Below are 20,685 nucleotides of genomic sequence, written 5' to 3' on the forward strand. Positions count from 1 at the left end.
CTGAAATAGCATAGCTTGCATCGTGATAGATTCTAATAATACCAACAAGCAAAAGATAATAAGACTAGCCGTCATGCATGCACTGTGCTCTGGGGAAACAGTCTACATGAACAACTTAGCAGCGGATATTGACACTCGGGTCAGTGCATTATTGAACAATATCAGACAAGATTAGAAATACCATCGACTTGAAATCTGCTAAGGAAAAACCAATTAATTAAACGTCAAATTCAACATCAAGGATTACAGGGGCTTGGTCACTTAGAACAGATGAATGTCTCTCGTCCACAAAAGTTGCTGCTGAGGAAGCAAGTTGCATAATGTGAAACGCTATCAGCATGGTCCAAAGAATAGGTGGGTTGATATCATATAACGAGACCCAGTGTCATTAAATATTGCTGTCACAAGCCAATGACTGCACTACCGGGCAGAAACTTCTGCGATGCCGAAGCCCATAGTGGGTATTGGCAGAATTCCAGGGTGTGTGTGTGTGTGTGTGTGTGTGTGTGTGTGTGTGTGTGCATGTGCGTGCATGTGTGTGTGTGGAGTCATCTACTGTCAACTTAACTAAATATGTCCATTTACACCACAACATTTTAGTTCTATGTTTCTCGTCCACTTTTTGTGCAAACTCAATGTGCGAAAAATAAAGGACAAGAAAAAACCTTCATAGATTATGTCAAGCCCTGTAGTATTCGTGGATGTTCAATTAATACCCATGGAGCATATTTATATCATAGTCTATATAAACACGGCTTATTCCACCATGGAGCATTACTATTTCATTGGGCTGCCCCAGACATCATTTTCCGTGAAGGCTTTCCTTGGACAGTCTCCTGCATGAACTGTGGCAACTATTTCCTGACAACCAAATGTCGCGTACTTGCCAAACGATCAGCACTGACTAACACTATACGACGATGACATTTCACACTTAGTCAAAGAACAGTACTATTATGCGACACAAATACTGTCAGTCTTGCAGATATGTTAACAGCATACAACTAGTCAGCTTGTCCTTGCTCTTCTAGAACAATTAAAAGTCTCTCAAAGGCTTGATTAAATGACATAGTACAATCAACTTCTAAAATCTGCCAAGACACGATCAGTCATGGACCACCAAAGACACACAGAAATCAACAAGTCCGATTTAGCCATGATGTAGTCTAACTGTCAGTTTGCAAATGTACCTTGTACTCCCTGTAACAGCTATTGTGACATCACGTTTTTCTTTTGCTTATGTGGTAAAAACAGCAAGCAGTGGACAAGAAACATAGAATCGAAACAATGTGGCCCTACGCTACAACTCAGCCTAAATAGATGCCCAAAGTGATTAATAGGGCACAATCAGCTTATAAATCTGTTTGATTTAATAAGCATCCCTAGCGATTATTCGGACAGTATATACATAGTTCAAGATTCAACAACTAGCAGTGCATGAATGCATGTGTTTCATAGTGATAGTAACAGCTTCACTAACGACATTTTCTAGTAGTGTCTTGTCAAAACTCATAGTAATTAATGACAAGGCATAAGTGAAGCAGTTAGCTATCTGTCCTCTCTCTTCACTTTCTTCCAATGGCAATTTGCTTAATCCCACTGGCACTAAAACAACTTAATTACAAATACTCTACAGTTTAGAACACCTGGCCTAATCACAAACAACATCAGTATTAAACTGTCTCTTAGTAGTACTATTTTAAGCCACTCTTTGTAGGGTTGTTCAAAATTATCAGCATTTTCACAAGCCTAAGAAGCACATGCTTCCAATGCCCTCCTGCCCTCCCCAAAGTGTATACAATAATGTTAGCGTACAAACAATACATTGAAAGGACATGACAATTCAGCTAGACCATAGTACACCACAATAGCTATTCTACATAGAAGGTCGACCATTTAATGGGTACATACAACTCAATAAAAGTATACTCATATATACTACTGAGGTGTTGGTTAACCTCACTGTAAGGCAATGCCTTCTGCAGTTGTAGGAAACCAAAAAATGTACTGGATGCTCACTATCAAGAGTAATCAGTTCATTTTCCATTCCAGTTGACCCTCTCTAATATTGTTAACTGGAAGTCTCTTGTCATTGATGTGAACGAAAAGAAAACGTTTAGAAAGCCAAGGTAGAAGCAACTGGGCATTTTATGAACAGCTGATGTCATTCTAGAACAAATTCAGAATACACAGGGTAAGGCCACTATGTTGGCAAGTACCATATGCATTCCTAAGTAGCATGTAAACACCACTTCACATGGTCCAGTCATGAAAGTAGACAGTGAAAACACTCTTCAACCATGGTTTGCTACCAATCTACATCATCTTATATCGACATCTTATAAAAAAGTGTACAGAGGTTGATACCCTCCCTTAGTATGCAATTAACTGTCAAAAATTATGAACAACCCTTAACAGGTAGACGGACAATACAAGCAGTAATTCTAGCACCTTGTAGAGCAACTGTTATTCTCTGTAGATTAACACTAATATGTATATTTAGTAGTAGATGTAGTTGTGTGTTTGCTTGTTTGTGTGTATACTCTGTAAGTACTTGCACCAGATTTCTGTGTGTGACAACAACAATAACAACAACAGCACAAGACTATATGCTATTCCTCACTATTACAAGATTCCTTATCTACTGTAGATGGACTCCACTAACAAAGTATCAAATATTTGGTAACATTAACTACATATCTGTCACACTCACAAATGCAACCACAAATGAATTCCTTGAATGAACTAAAAAGGCCAATGCACACTCAGCCACTTGGCAAGCATATACAGTATGTTTACATGAGAAAAGGCAGTTGCATAGGATACTGTTGTTTCCACAACTAAAATCCTTTCCAAAATTCAAAAATGCAACCATGAAGCCTTTACAGGTATTACGACGACTTTTCCTAGTAAGTAGGTGTACCTAATTGTGGACACTCCCCCATAATTTGAGTTACAAACGCTGTTTCTCTGGTAACCTGCAACGGAGAGAGAGGGAAACATGTCCGATGTACGCACCAATGTCTAAGCTTTGGAACAATACCTGTACGACTACAATCGCACGTCTGCTAGTGCACTAGCAAAATATACGAGATAACATCTGTAAACAGCCCAAACGGGGGTGTATCCTAATTGTGGACATTTGTTTCTCCGCTACAGAAAGCAACTGGGTCTGAGTAACAGCTGCAGTAGATACCTGACTGGTTGCATCACAAGCTGGTATTTTGGGCCCCAATCAAAACCATGTTTTGTGGTGTATCACCACGATTCAACTGCGAAACTGTTCGCACCTACAAGGTTCCTCTCATCACATCCACAAATTCGAGGTACACGAATCGATCTTTTGTTGGATCATGAAAGTGCCCTGACATTGGTTAAGCAATTATTAAGTACCTTGGTAAAGTTTTGAGCCTAGTTACGTTGACTGTAACGTGCTAGAGAAGCACATTAAATGCATGGAGCAAACGTGTATTTCCAGTCCAGCAAACACCTGAATATCTTCACTCATACTAGATCTAGACATCAGTAATCCACTTACAATCTAGCTGTTTTCACTCGTACTACATCTGGCCACAATAGGGTATGAAATGAGAACGAACAAAGTAGGTGGAATGTCAATGTCTGCGACATTAGTAATCCAGTCCGCATTTGACTGTCCTCACTGCTACTATATCTGGCAACAATAAGGCACAAAATGCAAAACTACAAACTCGCCTAGAATAGGTGGAAGGTCAAAACTACCTTGCCTGATATCAATAATCAGCTCTACCAGCAACGCAAAAGATGCTAGAACCACAGTTTACAGTTCAGACGTTCATCTAAACATGGTTGATCATCTCCTGCATTGTATCATAGACAGAACACTTGGTTTCTGCAAAATTTGAAAGGCACGACACCATTTTACACAGAGGTGATATGGTTTTGATTGAGGCCCAAAATACCAGCTTGTGAGACAACCATTCAGGTATCTAGTCCAGCTGTTACTCAGGCTCAGTCGCTTTCTGTGACGGAGAAAAAATGTCCACAAATGTCCACAATAATTAGGATACGCCCTGCGTCCGGGCTGTTTACATACGTTATCCCGTATATTGTGTTAGGGCGCTAGCTGACGTTGTGCGATTCTAGTCGTACAGGTACCGTTACGAAGCTTAGACATTGGTGCATATATATCGGACACGTTTCCCGTGCAGGCTACCAGAGAAAACAGCGATTGTAACTACTGGGGAGTGTTCACAATTAGGTACAGTGTTTGAGGGTCACCACTTTGGTGCACGCCTATCTGCTAAACTAAGATTGCGTGGGAAGTAACCCCGACAGGATAAGTGCGCTCCACAACGTGCTTACGCTCACGCTATCAATTGGAGACAGTTATGTACAATGTTGTGGAAGGGAACTTTGGCTACGTTTCCGTCTTCCGGTACTAATAAAATGCGGTGTCCCACAGACTAAAAGAGAGACAAACTTGCCTCCACATTCCTCCTGTATGTGAACTTCTGCTCCAAAGGGAAGTGTCAGCTCATAGTCATTCCTTGCCGTGAAGTCGTGAACCACTGTAAACATAGATAATTGGATTGGAGACGCCATACGTGTTGCCATCAACAGCATCCTCTATTCTTGCTTACCGACAGCGTATTTGGCATTTGTTGTTGGCGTCCACACGGCCATTGCACTGCAACACTATGATAGGTCCGAAAGCAGTCGCATGTTATCCGGGATAAACATACCAGTTGTGAGAGTAACCAGGATGTATATGTTCCCGATTGCCGCCATTTTAAGAGCACGGTGTGTGTGTGTGTGTGTGTGTGTGTGTGTGTGTGTGTGTGTGTGTGTGTGTGTGTGCGTGTGTGCGTGCGTGCGTGTGTGTGTGTGTGTGTGTGTGTGTGTGTGTGTGCGCGCGTGTGTGTGCGTGTGTGTGTGTGTGTGTGTGTGTGTGCGCGCGCGTGTGTGTGTGTGTGTGTGTGTGTGTGTGTGTGTGTGTGCGTGTGTGTGGGCGTGCGTGCGTACGTATTTATTGTAAATCAGAATGTGAACTGCCACATGATGGCCTGGTAGCTGAGTACAGCGCCCCAAAGTGAGGGGACTTCTAGAGTCTAGAAGCATAGATTTGATTTTTAGTCTTTCTGCTTGACAGTCTTGTAACGAACACAATGCCTAGACAACTACAACAACAACAATCGTAACGTTTAGATGCGCATGTATTTAATTAATTAATAGAAATCTTACAAGCTTAGCTAATTATAAGGTCAGTGTTATCAGTCCTCGTGCCACCTAGCAACAACCAAATTGTACTATGAGCAAAAAGCTAAGACCTCTCTGGTAAGTTACTGTACGCTGTGAGTCCGTAGTGTGAGTGATTTCAACACTCATATTTCTAAAGTATAGAATTAGCACGTGCGCTGACCGACTGTACATACCATAGCACCTGAATACCTTCCAGCAGTTCTCAGCTCTGTTCTGTCTGCACCAGTTTCCAATAATTATTTACGCTAATTAATTATAATTAATACAACTCTACCATCATTTTGGCCAACAAAACGTATTATACTAGACTCAAGCACTCAAGCACACTTATTAATATACAACACAAGTTTCAACCATATTTACTAGTACACGAAACCAGGCGTGTAGAGAACTAGCATATGTTATTACATTATATACAGTCTCACTTCTACTACGCTAGTGCCCAATGCAAAGTATATATACGTATATATCAACCAACTGAAGAATTTATACTTTATCTCTACACTAAGGTGCCTTGCCCAAAGAACTCTTCATCTTCAACCCACTGCAGCTCTGTATCACTAAAAGTTAAATTCTGTGGTGAATCTGGTCGCGAGGCACCCGCTGCTCCATCCATACTCCTTGATCCACTTAACTCTTCCAAACTTGCACTTGCATGTATCTTTCGAGTTGAATGGTCAGAAGCAGACAACATCACAGTGTGCTTCTTCGTTCTGCTAGGTGACCCCGTTACTGTTGGTGGTGCAGACAATGTACTTGAACTCATTGCTTGAAGACGAGATAAGCTGTTGTGACGACGAGCCCCTCCACCCCCCATCCCTACCCCACCATTCGCAGTTGGTGTCCGATTACCAGCTATCAGATTAGCTACAATGTCTTCCGTTACACTATCGAGTGCATCACGTGATGCCACTGTGCTTTTCGATTGCGCAGAAATTAAACTTGAGTAAGACGATGTTTTACCTGCAAAAAACACAAATTGCAACAACTAAATACGTGTTAATCAGTGGTCATTATACTGAGAGTTCCTGGACTGTCCGGAAGATCTTTTGACTGCACAGCTAATAAAAGCAACAGAACAGTAGCACAAGCATGTTCCTGCAATAGCATTCTAGTATATACAACTCACATCCATTCACAGCTACTGCTGGTACATAAAACGTAGATGAAGAGTTAACAAGTCTGTCTCGTCTGTCTTCCAGTGCTTGCAACTATGACAATATTCATTTTACACTACTCACATAGCTATAACTATTAAACAGATTATTATGGCTCGATGTGCATGCACAGCAAAGGTAGTCTGCCGGTGTGTGCGTGCACGTGTGTGTGTGTGTGTGTGTGTGTGTGTGTGTGTGTGTGTGTGTGTGTGTGTGTGTGTGTGTGTGAACAATAAGGGCTCCACATGTAAGAAGTGATACTGTCGTGAATTTAGTCTCATGGATTTAGTCTTGCAGATTTGCAAGATAAACCGTTGTTCTTGAGTTATGGGTGATTTCTCATTTCAATGGCTTTTAACGACAAACAGGCTTCTTGGGATATGAAATGACGCATTCTTGGATTAGAAGTGATATTTTCATTCATGGATTTACAAGATAAAACTTTGTTCTTGAGTTATGGGTGAGTTATCAGTGCACATGCGCAGTAGAAGTAGAAGTATAGTAGAAGTATTTAGCTGCCTCGTGTGTTTGTCCTACTGACTGCACACCAAAGCATTGGCACTTCGCAGAAAGAAAGCTAAGAGACCACAAATGATAGCACTTACTTTCTCTTTAGATCTTTTGTATGTTAACTTTCTTTCTTGTCTCACACGTTGGCTTGTCGTCTTTTCCTTGCTTAGTCGCTAAACAGAAAAACAGTCAAACCAAGACCACATGACAGCATATCATATGCTGCAGTTTACACAAGAGATAACAAGTAGCTATAATGAGACAACACACTTGACAAAATTGCTGTACACATAAACACGAGTCAGAATATCTTAAAGACAGGTAATCTAGCTTAAAGCTAGTATCATACTCCACATCTATTCCATTACTGGTTTAGTCCACAATTTCAGATTACAGCAGTAGACAGGTATTAAAGCAATACATAAACGATAAAACCCACTAAATACACTTAAACATAAACAATGCATAAAAAAGACCATCATTGATTCAACAGCAGCAGCTTGCCATGATACTGAAACTTTCCTTTCTAGCCTGTTAGCTATTCACTCCGACAGCGAGAGCACTCCTTTTAAATTGAAAAGAGAATAGGGAGCAATGACAAATAACAAATAGCACCACCAACTGTTCCACTACCCAGCAGCACTTATTCCTATTTTAGCCTAACAAAATAACATAGTCTTTCAACAGCACAGACAAACAGCAGGGAAACAGACTAAAACCCAAGGCAACAATAATACTCAATCATACAGAGAAAGCATGAAATCACCACCACATTCCCAAAAATGAACAAATAAACTATCAGCAGTCAACATCATTGTCAGTTACCTCAGCAGCATTAGTAATGGCAATCTGAATTTCAATTTCTCTGTCGAGCTTCATAATCTCTGCATTCTACATAACAACATTTACTAGTGGAATGCACTATGTTGATGTAGAGACGTGTTGTACCGCTTCTGCTTCAGGAGACTTAAAAACGTGTTCAGGGAACTTGTATGATGTACCAATCTTTCTTCGTAGTGATGGTAGTGGATGATCAGGACTAAAATCTATATCAGCTGGCCACCGCCCAATAATCCGCTACACAACAACATATGCAGATCAAGACAATCTTGCTATCACATTCTTCCTACTGCTTCACGATGGCAAAGGTCCTGCAATTCATCTTCTAATTTGGTTAAACTCTGCTGGAGTTGTGTTCGTCGTGTCTTCAATTGATTGTACATCTCTGTGTCTGCTCGACGAGCAGCTGCAACAACCTCCTCTTCATTCACTGAAGACAAATCAAGCACTTATTTGATAACCATCTCAGTTAACTGAAGGGACAAACCTAGGGGTTTCACTGAACCATCAACATGGGTGAATCCTTGGCGAATCTTTCCGGCACGAGAATAGTGTGACAACTGTCTTGTTAGATCTGACAGTCTAGAAATACTATGAACTTTTATCTACAACAACAAAATACATATATTGTAAAGTCTGGTTTTTTACCAAGCAGGTCATTAAATTATCTCACTCTGTGAGGTCGAATAGTTCGTTTTTCCAAATAAAATAAATGCTGGTTCTTAGCATTTTCAAATAGCGACGTTGCCATCCGTGTTGTCTGACAATACCAAGCCCTTGTCGCACAACCACTGGGACCACCACCACGATGTGATGATGAGTCACCACGTAAGGCTGTTCGACTAGACAAAAGAAACTTCCTTATTATATTCACAATTTCACAAGAAACACCAACCTTGATGCATCATATATTTCAATAGAAAACTTTTTATCTCGACAATGAATGTTATCAAGATGCTTCCATGAGTAAAACTGCATAAACAGTATAATTAAGTGCAAATAAAAAGCAAAGCCAAATAGAACAGATACAGTAGATGACAACATTGTCACCAGATTCTTCCCTCCTACCATGTACAATATACAATACAGTCCATTAACACCAACACCGTTAAATAAATTACTTTTGCATAATCCTCAGAATGATGTACGTGCTACTGCCACTTACAGGCTCAGTTTACTGTTATGCCACATTAATGACATAGTTAACAGTGCTCTCTCTTTCTTTCTATTATTAATTCACCCCACTTCTTGGTAATTTCAAATGATCTACATTTGTGAGATAAATCACCATTCACTAAATCAGCAAACACTGTTTGTCATCTGAAGGGCTCCCTTACATATATGCTAATCCCTTTTAGTTCCTAACCTCAATCTCGCACAGAATTTATTCACCACAAAAAAATGATATACCTAACTCTCAACTGTTGTAACCCTCGGGTTCACTTTCCCAAAAAACCTTATGCATGGCAAAACAATCAAAATCTTAAAGGACCCATTCTCCTGCAGATTTCTTGTCACGATTTGAGTCAAGTACAAATTATTACAATCATTGCTTCAGTCTTAGACACCTCTAGTATACTGGTGGGAGTAAATCAATCTGCTATTTTTACACACATAAACACACATAGACAGATAGACACAGACACACATACCAGGTAGACAAACATGCTAGGGCACAACAGTTGTTTCAGTTGGTGGCTTTGACGAGAACTTGCAGCCATCCTCATTACCTCAAAGTCTTTCTTAATTAAACCGACCATACTCTTTACAGTCTCCATTGTACTCAGTATTTACTAGTATTAAATACTAAAAACAAGGTATGCCATAATGCAAGACTCTCCAAAAATGCATACTACAAGCTTCTAAGAACTTCGATGCAGTTGGAGGATGTGGACATTGAAGCCTCCCTGTTAAGACCACCCATAAATTTAAAAGTCATTTACACAGCAAGGATAATTCAATTATAGACTGACCCACTTCCCTGTATTCTCTACACAAAGCTGCTCCTGAAGTCTAAAACAGCATACACTATGGCACAGCATACACTATGGCACAGCATACACTATGGCACAGCATACACTATGGCACAGCATATTGGTTGCATAAGCATACAACCAGATCACTCACAATTTAGCTAAACTCCATGTTCATACTACATTGCACTTTTCCAATATCAATTCAAATTGCCTTAAGTGGTCACAAAAAAATATGTTTACTAACTACAACAGCACACAATCATATATTTCTGCAGACAATTCTAAAGAACAATTCAACAAAAAAAGCACTGTCTAGATTCCTACACTACTCTTATGTACTCTTTATTCACCTCCGATGTGTCTTAAGGTGCATTCAATTTGCAGTTCTAGAACTGAAACTGAAGGTGTGTCGCTACTGTTGGAACTGACAGAACCAGAACAAAATAAAATCAAAAGTCTGCTTTGTGAACCAGAACTGCTAGCCAAAGTAATGTCAACGACTACTGAGATTCATCAGCTACTGATCCATCAACTACCAGGGCGACTTCAGCTAATAGCGCCTTTTGCTGACCTTGTGACAGAGACCAATCTTCCTCAAACAAACAGAGCGTAGAGCACACACAACTATCAGTATTGCAGACTGCAAAACAGTAGTGCCATCACACTTCAAAGACTTTTGCAGAAAGGAGGCGTTTCAGTTCCGTCAGTTCTAGCAGTTCCAGCTCCTTGGACGGAACTGTCGGAATCAGTTCTAAACAGTTTCATAACTAAATCAAACAAGAGCTCCAGCAATTCTGGCATTCCGGAAGTTCTAGAACTGCCCAAACTGCAAATCGAACGTGCCCTTAGTGAATATAACTGTGAGAGACTTGTACACAAGACTTACAAAAGTGCAAGTAACTCATTACAATACAGTAAAACCTTGCTAATCCGGACCTCGCTAATCCAAATCCTCGCTAATCCGAATTACTTTTGGCTGCCTTGCATACCCAGATCCTATTTGGCAAGTTGCAGTTATCTAGTTTTCAGCAAATGCACATGTCTAACTATTTCAAATCCTGACTGTCACGTTATTTAGAAGTACATGTAGTCGTTGCAGCAGAGTCCTTTACCACAAACATGACATGTGTAGAAATATGTAAATGCACTACTGGTCTGGATGTCCGAGGCAAAGTCTGGACCTCCAAGGCTACGCGTTTTGGCATTATTGATAATCCAAACAATTCCCTAATCCAAACAAGGCTTGGCACGGGGCTGTACAAATTAGCAAAGTTCTACTGTAATATAGACTTCAACCTCTTGTGGATGCACTTTGTCACTAGGTTCATACACTCCAATTCCTTTGGCACTGAATCCCAACCACACAGACATGTCTTCCCTCTTATCCTACACACCAATGATATATCAATTAGGTATCACATCATCTTCCTCTATACAGCATAAGACACCTTCACTGAGTAGTAGTGAATTCCATAAGTAGGCAAAGACATAACTCCATTTAAATAGCTGAACAAACACAAAATCAACTTTTAATGCTATCAGAAAACTGGTTGGACACCCAGCTGAACTAATAGTCTATCGACATTTACACTGACAGACAAGCCTAGTCTTCATGCTGTTGCTATGGCTGCAGCAATGCAAAATGATATTCAACACTAAATACATGTGTCCTTGCTACTGCAATTGATTGTGCATTCTCATTGTTAAGCTGTTGTCAAAGACAGGCTACACACCAAGTGTCGTAAATCACATCATAATGCTTACAAATCACATAGCCAACTAACTATGATTAGCAAGTCACCTGGGAAGGTGAGTGTAATTAGCCTCACAGTTTTCACCTGTCATATCCAGCAAGAATTCGCGTGGACTGTCTTGACGAACCATTGCTTTAGGTTTTGAAGAGGAAAACATTTTGTTAATTTCTCTGGCAGCTCTCTCATGGACGGCAGAAAGTTGTCACAGGCACATGGTACACATCTGTGACTGCCATGCGCTTCTCTATAGGTCCCATGTTGTTGCTATATAGGTCCCATGTTGTTGCTGCGTTTGTAGGTTTATTAAAACATACAACACCACATCAGAACATCATTGCCGGCATGCTCTTCTTGTATATACCTGGTACTAGCAGTCACTCTACTAGAATGGCGTTACACTAGTCATGATTAGGACAGTGTGAACAGTGGCTTTAGTGCAAACTGTTTAGGCTTGTCCAAACTAAAGAGCAGGCGCATGTTTGACAAAGCAGATCATGGCATTGATATTCAGTCAATCCCTGAACCTTTGTGACAATAATTGTATGCATGTGCAACATATTAAATCATTAATGTATGCATGTATCAATGCTATAATCATGACTATACAAGCTGTACAGATTTAAACAGAAAGTCATATAATCAAAAAGTTTCATACAGTGTCCCACCCCACACCCCTGGGGAGCTGGGTTCTGGTTCTGCTACCATAGTGTTGCAAATTCCTGAGAAAAGCCATGGACAACACATGCAATGTAAGAAAGCAAGCTTAAATTACTTAAAGTGCAAACACGTAAGGTCACCAACATAACAGAAGTTTAAGTTTAGTTAGTTGCACGACTGACTATCGCTCTACTTGGCTATACACAACTACCCTACACTTACATCGCTCTGACCAAAATATGTAATTTCAAAACTAAAGCTACAAGTTTGCCCTGTTGGTATGTCCTACACATTAGCTCTGACTGCATTACCATAGTTACAAAGAAGAAGCCAAGTCAAAGTCCGATATCACCAAGTTAACATGGTGCAACAACCCATGCACATATATTAAATGCAGTCTGACTAAACGTTACAACCAAATCAACTAATAGCATTCTGCAGAAACAAAACTGCATTAGTGCCAGCTACACATGTGATCAGTAGTACAAAAAAACAAAACCAGCACAAACCATTAGCTAAGAACAAATAGACGTTCCAACACTAACACTGGTCATTCTTGACTAGTGCTGAATTGTGTTTCAGTACAATATCATAGAAAGTTGGCAAATCATAGATCTGTCTAATAAGAGACTATGCTAATAGAATGGTGTTTAGCAGATACAAAAAGTTTACAATTGCAAGTTCTATAAAACCAAGAAACAGCCAAGTTTCACCATACCTAACTTGACATTTTAATTAAGTCTACTAACCTAAAACCACGCTTGAGAATACTCTCACAATCAATTGAATATGTAAACTGATCTTGTTTCTCAGAAATGTCCACTTTCAATCACTATCCATAAATTAACCATGCCTGACACCTGAATTTTTTCTTTCCTCAGTAAATGATTGCAATTAATCAGAACTAAGTAAGACTACACATTACTCATATAATTTCCTTTCCAAAAACTAAGGATACAATCAATTGAGCTTTTCAAACTCTTCCAAAAGAATTTGAAAAAGGCTGCAAACTTCAGAAAAGATTGGACGAAGTGGCATCAATCAACACTCTTCCAGAACTGGAAAAGCTCCAACAAACACATTCCTGTGCTTCCATGCTAGTGTCACAGATTCCAGCACTGTCCTTGGAATTCACAATGACCACATGATCCTTGACCACTTCTACTGGAGCACCAACAAGAACAAAGCACCTGTAGTCAGTGACACATTGTCAAACACATAAATTACAATCTCCTTGCCTCTCGCCTCTTGTACTATTGTGTAGTAGAGTGAAATGACTATCAGGTTTGCATTACAAGCCCCCCTTGCAGCCAATTCCAGTGGCAAAGCTACTATAGACTGGAAGAAACTGAACGAGGTCAAATCATAAGATTCGCTGAGTGTGCCCCTTCAATTAATACTAAATTTACAATAAATAAGCTAACTTAATTAATTACAAAGTAGGCACTGAGTCTACACCTTAGACAAGAAAAAGTTTAGTGCAAATAAAAAGGTTTAGCCCTCATGAGGAACCCTATAGACACAAGCCAGACGCATGCACAAACTAGTGCATAGAGATGAACCACACAAGTATGTTATCTCACCCAACAAGTGCCTGTCCGCGTGTTTTTCCACTCATCTTCTGATAATAATCAATGACCTGACTCTCACTATCAAAAATTCACTTGCCACAAACCCATCTTCAAATGTATGAAGTACAAACCAATAAGAAATTGACACGTGTTCTTTGAGCGTCCGACCAGGAAGCCAGCTCATCTCCCGAAGCTTTTCTTGTGTTGCCTCCTCGTTTTTATAATCTCCACTCTCTGCTTGCAATGCAAATGCTGCCAGCTCAAACACTACTTGACTATCACAAACCAATGAGCCCTACACACATATTATTACAAACAATCGATAACATAAAAGTTTGGAACTACATAGCAAACCAATCTTAGCCATGCACTAACAGCTACCAGAGTTTGACTAAAGGAAAGGCAAGTGGGCTTAACTAATAAATATTCAACTCAGTTGCTACCCTAATCAGGCATGGATCTATAGGGTAGCCCACAGGGTCAGGGGCCCCTCTCCAGTCATTGTCATTTTATGTAATGTTGTGAAACTGTATAATCATTACTAGTTATTTGTGCTCTACACAGCATCAATACTAAGCATTGAGATAGTTATGCAGCCTGCAACTTAGATTGAGTAAATGAATCATGTAAAAGTGCATGCCAAAGCCATCAAGTCAACACTGGATGGCAGGACACCCAGTCTACATTTGACTGTTGAAATCTCAGATATTGACAACTTTACTCTTCTCCCCTGTTTGGCAGCCGTCAAAATATACCGAAAATGAACAGCTTTCAATAAATTTAAACAATTACCCTTAACTTTAATAAAAGAACTGAATCGTGGCACTCATTTTACCTGAAGTACTGAGTAAAGAGTGTCCAAGCAAAGTACTGAGTCTTTGCTCGCTTGTATAAGCAAAGATGGTTCCTAACATTACATTAAACGATCTGTATCTGGTTGCTCCAGACTATAGTGGCAGTGCTTGTTATGAGCTCATAGTAACCTACTTTTCAGTGAACCGACACAAATCGAGGATACATATTATTCTAGAGCAACCATACTTATCATAGCCACAAAAATATTGAACAATTTGTCTTCTATAAAGACAAAGATAGAATACATAAAGGCCCAAAGCAACTAACAACAACGATGCTGTAGCCTCTAGATGATTCTGGAAGTCGATCTGCGTGACTTCTACTATAGTTTATCAGCAATAATGGCCGTGTCCTTCACTCATTCTACAGCATCATGTACTTGTGGCAATGTTAATCACAAAGAATGTGTAGTTTAAGTTAAGTGTGGTACAATGGTACAGTGTGTAGCATTAGGGCAATCCAACTTCAGCAACTAAAGTAACAAGCTCTGGAATGTACAAATTCTCCACTGATCACCCACTTAAACATGTATTAAAACACTGGTATCACTGCTGTCCTTCTAGCATGCAAGTCAAACAACCTTGACCATACATACCAAAGCCACTGCTATAATACCTCAATTTCCACTCCCTTGCCCTAACCTCACCATCCCATTTCTTCTCAACCCAACCCAAACTCTCGTTACTTTAACTGGTTACCTCTAAACTAAATTTCCAACTAAATACATTTCACTCATTATGCAGCAACAATTACATAATACAAAACCACCACACATCACACATCCAAGTAAACAAAACTGTCAGATGCATCACCTGTGCATCCTATTAAAATGTCACCTACAGGTGACCTTCAGACTTGTGTCATTACCCCACAAGGGCTGTCTTGATAGAATAACAACTAATGGTGGCATTTGTTTCTTTTATTGATTAACTCTACAATCGCTTTAGCCTAGCTTCCTTAGAACCAGGCACACTAAACGAACACAGACACACTACTTATTAGCCATGCCCCTTAAGCAATAAGTTATGCAGTACCACACACCTCTCCCAACAAATCAACCATCAATAACCTAAAAAATCTAACTAACTTAAGCTAACTAGACCCTAAAATAACTGTAACTACCTGTTGGTCTTCATGACATAAATCATTACTGTTACCCAAGCCTGTACATGTCAGCATGATAGAAGTAACTCCTGTAAAATGCTACGTAGTGTACATTTCCCATTTCTCATGTCTCATGATGATCTATAGAAATAGTAGACCTCTTCCCCTTGATATGAACCCGATGAATATACAAATAGTTGACTCTAAGTGCATGTAATAATATTATCACATGTCTCTTGTACTATGTTTTATGCAGTTAAGCACAAATCAAACCCTGTTCAATAAACCGACATATTCAAATAACCGGTGTTCTGAAGGGTGGTGTTCTCCTGTTCTGCTTAATTAATCTTATGATGGCCTATCTAAGACATACCTAGAACATGCTTGAGCACAAATATAGGGTAATTCGGAGTAATTTTGTGCAGTTTGATTTCAATGACTGACCAAGCTCTATTCTAACGAGTAAGCACTCGTTGAATAGCTGATTGTCAGTGCTCCAAAAGAAACAAAAGAAACAGCCAATGTTATAGTTTTTAGAATCTAAACAGCAACATCTGAACAAAAGTACCACATCTGTTGACTTGTCTAGTTTCTAACTTTCAAGAAAGAAGCTCGTTTCGCAAACGTTTATGGCCGTAGTATTCGGCATTCAGTGCTACAATTCGTACGTGGTAAATTCACTCGAGAGATGGACTTGCTAGCAAAGAGCAATCCATGCAATGTCACGGGGCATACACCTACCTGCTTCACTGGCAACTGGTGATTTGGGTTATATCGCCCTTTTAAACACAATGAACAATGGGGTTATTGATGTTCTTTTTGCAAAGAAGAAACAGACAACATCGCACCATTCTAATATACATGAATGTATTTCTACGCTGTGTGACTAATGCTAATCCTACATCTCTGAAAGACAGGCAGACTCAATTTGTAAGTGTTAGTGCATGTTGAACAGTGTTAGAAACCCCAAACCTTTGAAAAGCGTGAGTATTGGTATGTGTACAGAATTGTCCCGCCCACCCAATTAGACCTAGGCTGACTTTGATCCTGTTTCTAATTGAGGTGAGCAATGACATGACCACAAAGTTTCCTATACCTAGTGCAATCACCAAGGCTGGGATCACCCAAAGCAAACGTGTATGAAATTTCCCCTGATTACTCTACCACTGACAATTTTTTGAACTGAGTCTACTGTTGCTACCACACAAATATTTCACGTTGAGACCAGCTGGTATAGTTGCAAGTGTAATTACTTTGATATTATTAAAAGTTTAATCACGTCTATCGATCTATCTATCTGAACGTCAGTTCATTGATTTCCTACTTCAGTACAAAACACACATACCCTGAAGATGGCTTGTCTTGCATGATCAAAAAACAGTTCAACCGTAACAGGGTCTTTGAAGTACTCCACTCGCTCCACAAAATATCTAGCCATCATCACAGTTACCATAGCACAGCCCATGAAAGACACGCTAATTACCTGACTGTGAAGTGGATACGAATGACGCCAACCGGAGGTACGTCTTGTTCTAAAACTCGCCTTTTGTTCTCCAACCAGTTCACGTAATCCCTGACACAAAGTAAAGAAAAGGCGACGATCAGCACACACATGGCCGGCGTGTCAGTTGATGCCCGGCATATAATATTCATTATCTCGTCGTGTACGCAATCTGTTGACAGTTTTTAAGTCGCTGTCAGTTATTGAAACACCGCTCACCCAGAATCGTGAGGACTGTCGACTGTGAGACCGAAATATTCCCTTTCCTTCAGCTTGAAGTGCGACGCAGCCATATCTAGTAGTTCACTGCCTAGTAGCACTGGCTGCAATTAGAAAAACACGTTCAGTTGTTTTCCAGACGGTGTATGGCTCAGCAGTGAAATGAATCACTACTAAGTTATTTCTCTGCACATAAATCTCACCTGAATTGTTACTTCCATTTGAGAATCATCTAACAAAATGACGACACATTTTCGACCTTTTTCACTCATCTTCTTGAAGAGAATGCGCTGCTAACGTCTTTTGTCCTCACCAACCAACACAAGTGACCGTGACGCCATTTTTGTTCTATGTTGTAACGTGCGTTACCTACATTAAGTCACGTGCTCTGCTGTTATTTGTTCTGTGATTCTACAAACCGGTATATTCTTACGGTGTTCTACTGGTTGCATAGTACCTGTGAACAGGCCACTTAGCAGACCAAATTATCTGAAGAGCTTTCGTAAAGTAGGTAGGTCTACGCGTTAATTAACACGTACAACTTCCCACCAGACCTAGTGTACTATGAAGAGCGTGAGCGAGCTCCATAAACATAAATCTTAGAGCTCTAAAGAATACACGGATATGAAATTGAAGCCGAAATTAAATCTGTCACGTGACCAAGTGTAGTCCATATATGTGGCGAAAGCGTCTCTACGTCTTGTTGGAGTTTGTGTAATGACTTAAAGAAGATGGACTTCTCTCAGCTATTGCAACCATGTCGAGATTTCTGGTTGTTGCTAGTATCAATTGCCACAGTCTTCGCAATCATTCAGAACTACCATTTGGAATATCTGCATCAAAGTGAGAGAAACGAGTTGCAGAAACACAAAGCTAGACTGGACTTTCTGGAGCAGCAGCTTACTTTATTGTCAAAGAAAGAAGAGACACCTTACGCAGCTTCGGTGAGTTTTCTGGAATTTCAATTAATTAATGTGGCCTTCGCACTGTTCTGATGATACACACAACACACAACCAGACGTTTGCTAAGTACAACAAGGCACAGAAGAAAGTTTCCGCGAATAATGATCTCATGTATTTGCATAACTTCCTGTTTGTGTGTCTTTTACAGATGGAGCGTGCGTTGCGCAGAGAAAGAAGTGCAGAGTGTCCCCAAAAGTGCAGAGGTACATGTACGCAATGGCAAACAGAGGCTAGGCTGTGCATGGCAAAAACCGTTCATACAAAGAGGGCGTGGTCATAGGTGGGATCAGTTTCTATCAAAGTAGGCATGAAAGAGCAGCAATCTCGAAATTAATTATGTCAGTGTTATCATTATCTCTAATATTGTTTCAATTTCTGCTACTATGCAATGGGTGAATTAGGTTATTTCTGTAATTTAATCTGTTAGCTGTAAAATCAAGTATCTAGTTTGTTTGGCTTAATAAACTGCGAGTGTTGAAGGGGAGTGGACATCCAGGGCTATGTGATACATCCGTTAGCACTGGTGTAGCGTGGTCCTCAAGTTTGGAAGTGCTGATCAAATCACACTGCAAAGCCACGCCCCATTTTTTGCTTTCACCTACTGCAAGGACTTCCACTGTTGCCTGGAAAGTGTGATGGGCATGCACACTTCACCTGTCACGACCTTCACCATACTGCATGAAATGCCAATGTGTTTTGTCAAAGAGATAGGTAGTTCATGTCGATCGTCAACACATCATGCACACTAATTAATTAAAATTTAGTGACTGCTTGGTAACTTGAGGGAAACATGTCACTTCTACTTGAATGCCTACAAAGTTTGGGGAGGCTTTTTCTTCCTTCATTCCCCCTGACGCTACGCCAGTGCTGTTACGATACTGCTTGTATCAGTCATTAATCTTGAATCAAGTTAACGTAATGTGAGTGTGTGGGCAAGGTTGAATTGACATAGGGAGCTACATGAACGATAATTGGTTATGCTTTTGTTTGCTGTCGAGATATCTTCACTGATGTGTACTCATCTATGACATAGTCTTACGTTGTGGCCAGCTCAGGTTATGGTTAATGTTTAGGACCTCGAGGATATGATGGAGTGAAAGGAGAACGAGGAAGTCTTGGGGAGAAAGGCTCAAAGGGTGTGTACTAATAATTGTAAACAATGCTTTTAATCAGTTAGAAGGAACGTAACAACTGTTGTGAAATTTTAGGAGAGTCTGGGAATCAAGGCATAATCGGAAGAAAGGGAGAGAAAGGACACAGAGGTCCACCTGGGTTTACTGGTAGCAAGGGTGAAAGGGGTAGTCATGGCCGTAAAGGAGCAAAGGGTGAACAAGGTATCACAGCTAATACTGTATATTACAGTATGTATGTTTGATGTTTTGTTATTTGTGTTATGTAAATTGGATGTAGGACTAGCCATAGAAAAGGAAAAGGTATGTGCTGGAATGTTTTTATTCCAGCCCATTCTGATTCATGTGTTCTGTTTAGCTAGTGCCACTTGCTCACATTGTGGGAGATGACAAACGATTTAGTAGCTTTCCTAAGTTAATTAGTTAGCTAACTTGTTTAAATTAATTGTATGTCTAAATCTTTTAGATCATGTCGGGAAACATCAACTTTCTACAAATCTTTGGAATAAATCAGCAAGTATTTGTAACTATACTATCTCTCTAGTAGAGAAAGAGCTTGCTTGGCATTTAGTTATGCCCACTGGTGGTGTTTACTTTGTCTACGCTCAGCTCAATCTTTTGGAAAATGACACAAGTGAAGGGTTATTTTATGAATTGACTGTTAATGATCAACGCACAATTGCTACTTCTTCAAATGCTGCTATAGAAAGGTCGGGTTCACACTTCATAGGAGTGCTGGCGGTTCTGCAGAAAAATGAAATTGTTTCTGTAAAGCTAAAAGAAAACGCTCACATTCAGTATGCTCACAGTTTCTTTGGTGCATTTCGGGTGTCTTGTGTGCTGCCGGATTGTTGATAGTATAATACCATTAAAATGACTGTTTGACACTCATATGACATTGTTTAGTGTAAAGTCTACAAGTCTATATAGGTTAAATAGTGCATGTTTGTAAGTAGTTGCGTTGTTTCTAGTGCTGGTTCTGTAATTGCAATTGGAACAGTAAACTTTGGACATTTTTCATGTATCTGAGTACTGCCAATAGCAACATGAATACAAGTCTATTGAGCATCATGTTTATTGTAGCCAAATTTAATGTCAACATCTTTCTAACAGTGATTCCACAGAGTAGCTTCCCTTCAGTAGTTATGTCATATGTCTTACTTAAGATGCTACAAATACTGTCAGCACTCTAAAGCCATGTCCACAC

At 39.9% G+C, this 20,685-nt stretch overlaps 3 protein-coding genes across 4 annotated transcripts in view; 1 reads left to right on the forward strand and 2 right to left on the reverse strand.

Annotated features, from left to right (window-relative positions):
• Positions 1-4,726, reverse strand: part of LOC134195431 (dedicator of cytokinesis protein 2-like) — a 43,122-nt gene extending 38,396 nt beyond the window's left edge. The window contains exons 1-2 of the mRNA XM_062664453.1: positions 4,623-4,726; positions 4,467-4,550 (exon numbers count right to left, since the gene is read on the reverse strand). Of these exons, the coding sequence (XP_062520437.1) occupies positions 4,467-4,550; positions 4,623-4,665 (127 nt within the window). The 5' untranslated portion in view covers positions 4,666-4,726. The remainder of the gene's footprint in view (positions 1-4,466; positions 4,551-4,622) is intronic.
• Positions 4,727-5,550: 824 nt separating this feature from the next.
• Positions 5,551-17,880, reverse strand: LOC134195933 (FERM domain-containing protein 4A-like). Its single transcript, XM_062665024.1, has 19 exons — positions 17,819-17,880; positions 17,589-17,754; positions 17,386-17,489; positions 17,149-17,238; positions 17,011-17,095; positions 13,838-14,001; positions 13,719-13,784; positions 11,173-11,230; positions 11,021-11,110; positions 8,644-8,720; positions 8,422-8,590; positions 8,236-8,353; positions 8,039-8,178; positions 7,857-7,985; positions 7,734-7,799; positions 7,004-7,081; positions 6,371-6,452; positions 6,261-6,302; positions 5,551-6,204 (listed from the first exon to the last, which is right to left on the reverse strand). Exons 2-19 carry the CDS (start codon positions 17,655-17,657, stop codon positions 5,741-5,743), a joined length of 2,091 nt encoding a protein of 696 aa, XP_062521008.1. The 5' UTR covers positions 17,658-17,754; positions 17,819-17,880; the 3' UTR covers positions 5,551-5,740.
• Positions 17,881-18,115: 235 nt separating this feature from the next.
• On the forward strand, positions 18,116-20,549 carry LOC134195934 (adiponectin-like). Of its 2 annotated transcripts, XM_062665026.1 has the most exons (8): positions 18,116-18,329; positions 18,497-18,551; positions 19,422-19,484; positions 19,557-19,682; positions 19,759-19,781; positions 19,837-19,879; positions 19,945-20,119; positions 20,185-20,549. In XM_062665026.1, the coding sequence occupies exons 1-8, from the start codon at positions 18,117-18,119 to the stop codon at positions 20,234-20,236; spliced, it is 750 nt and encodes a 249-aa protein (XP_062521010.1). In that variant the 5' UTR covers position 18,116; the 3' UTR covers positions 20,237-20,549. The 2 variants fall into 2 exon arrangements, with proteins under 2 accessions (XP_062521010.1, XP_062521009.1); XM_062665025.1 differs by having other exon boundaries at positions 19,945-20,549.
• Positions 20,550-20,685: the final 136 nt, after the last annotated feature.

Source organism: Corticium candelabrum, chromosome 20 (assembly GCF_963422355.1).
Source record: "Corticium candelabrum chromosome 20, ooCorCand1.1, whole genome shotgun sequence".
Taxonomy (NCBI): domain Eukaryota; kingdom Metazoa; phylum Porifera; class Homoscleromorpha; order Homosclerophorida; family Plakinidae; genus Corticium; species Corticium candelabrum.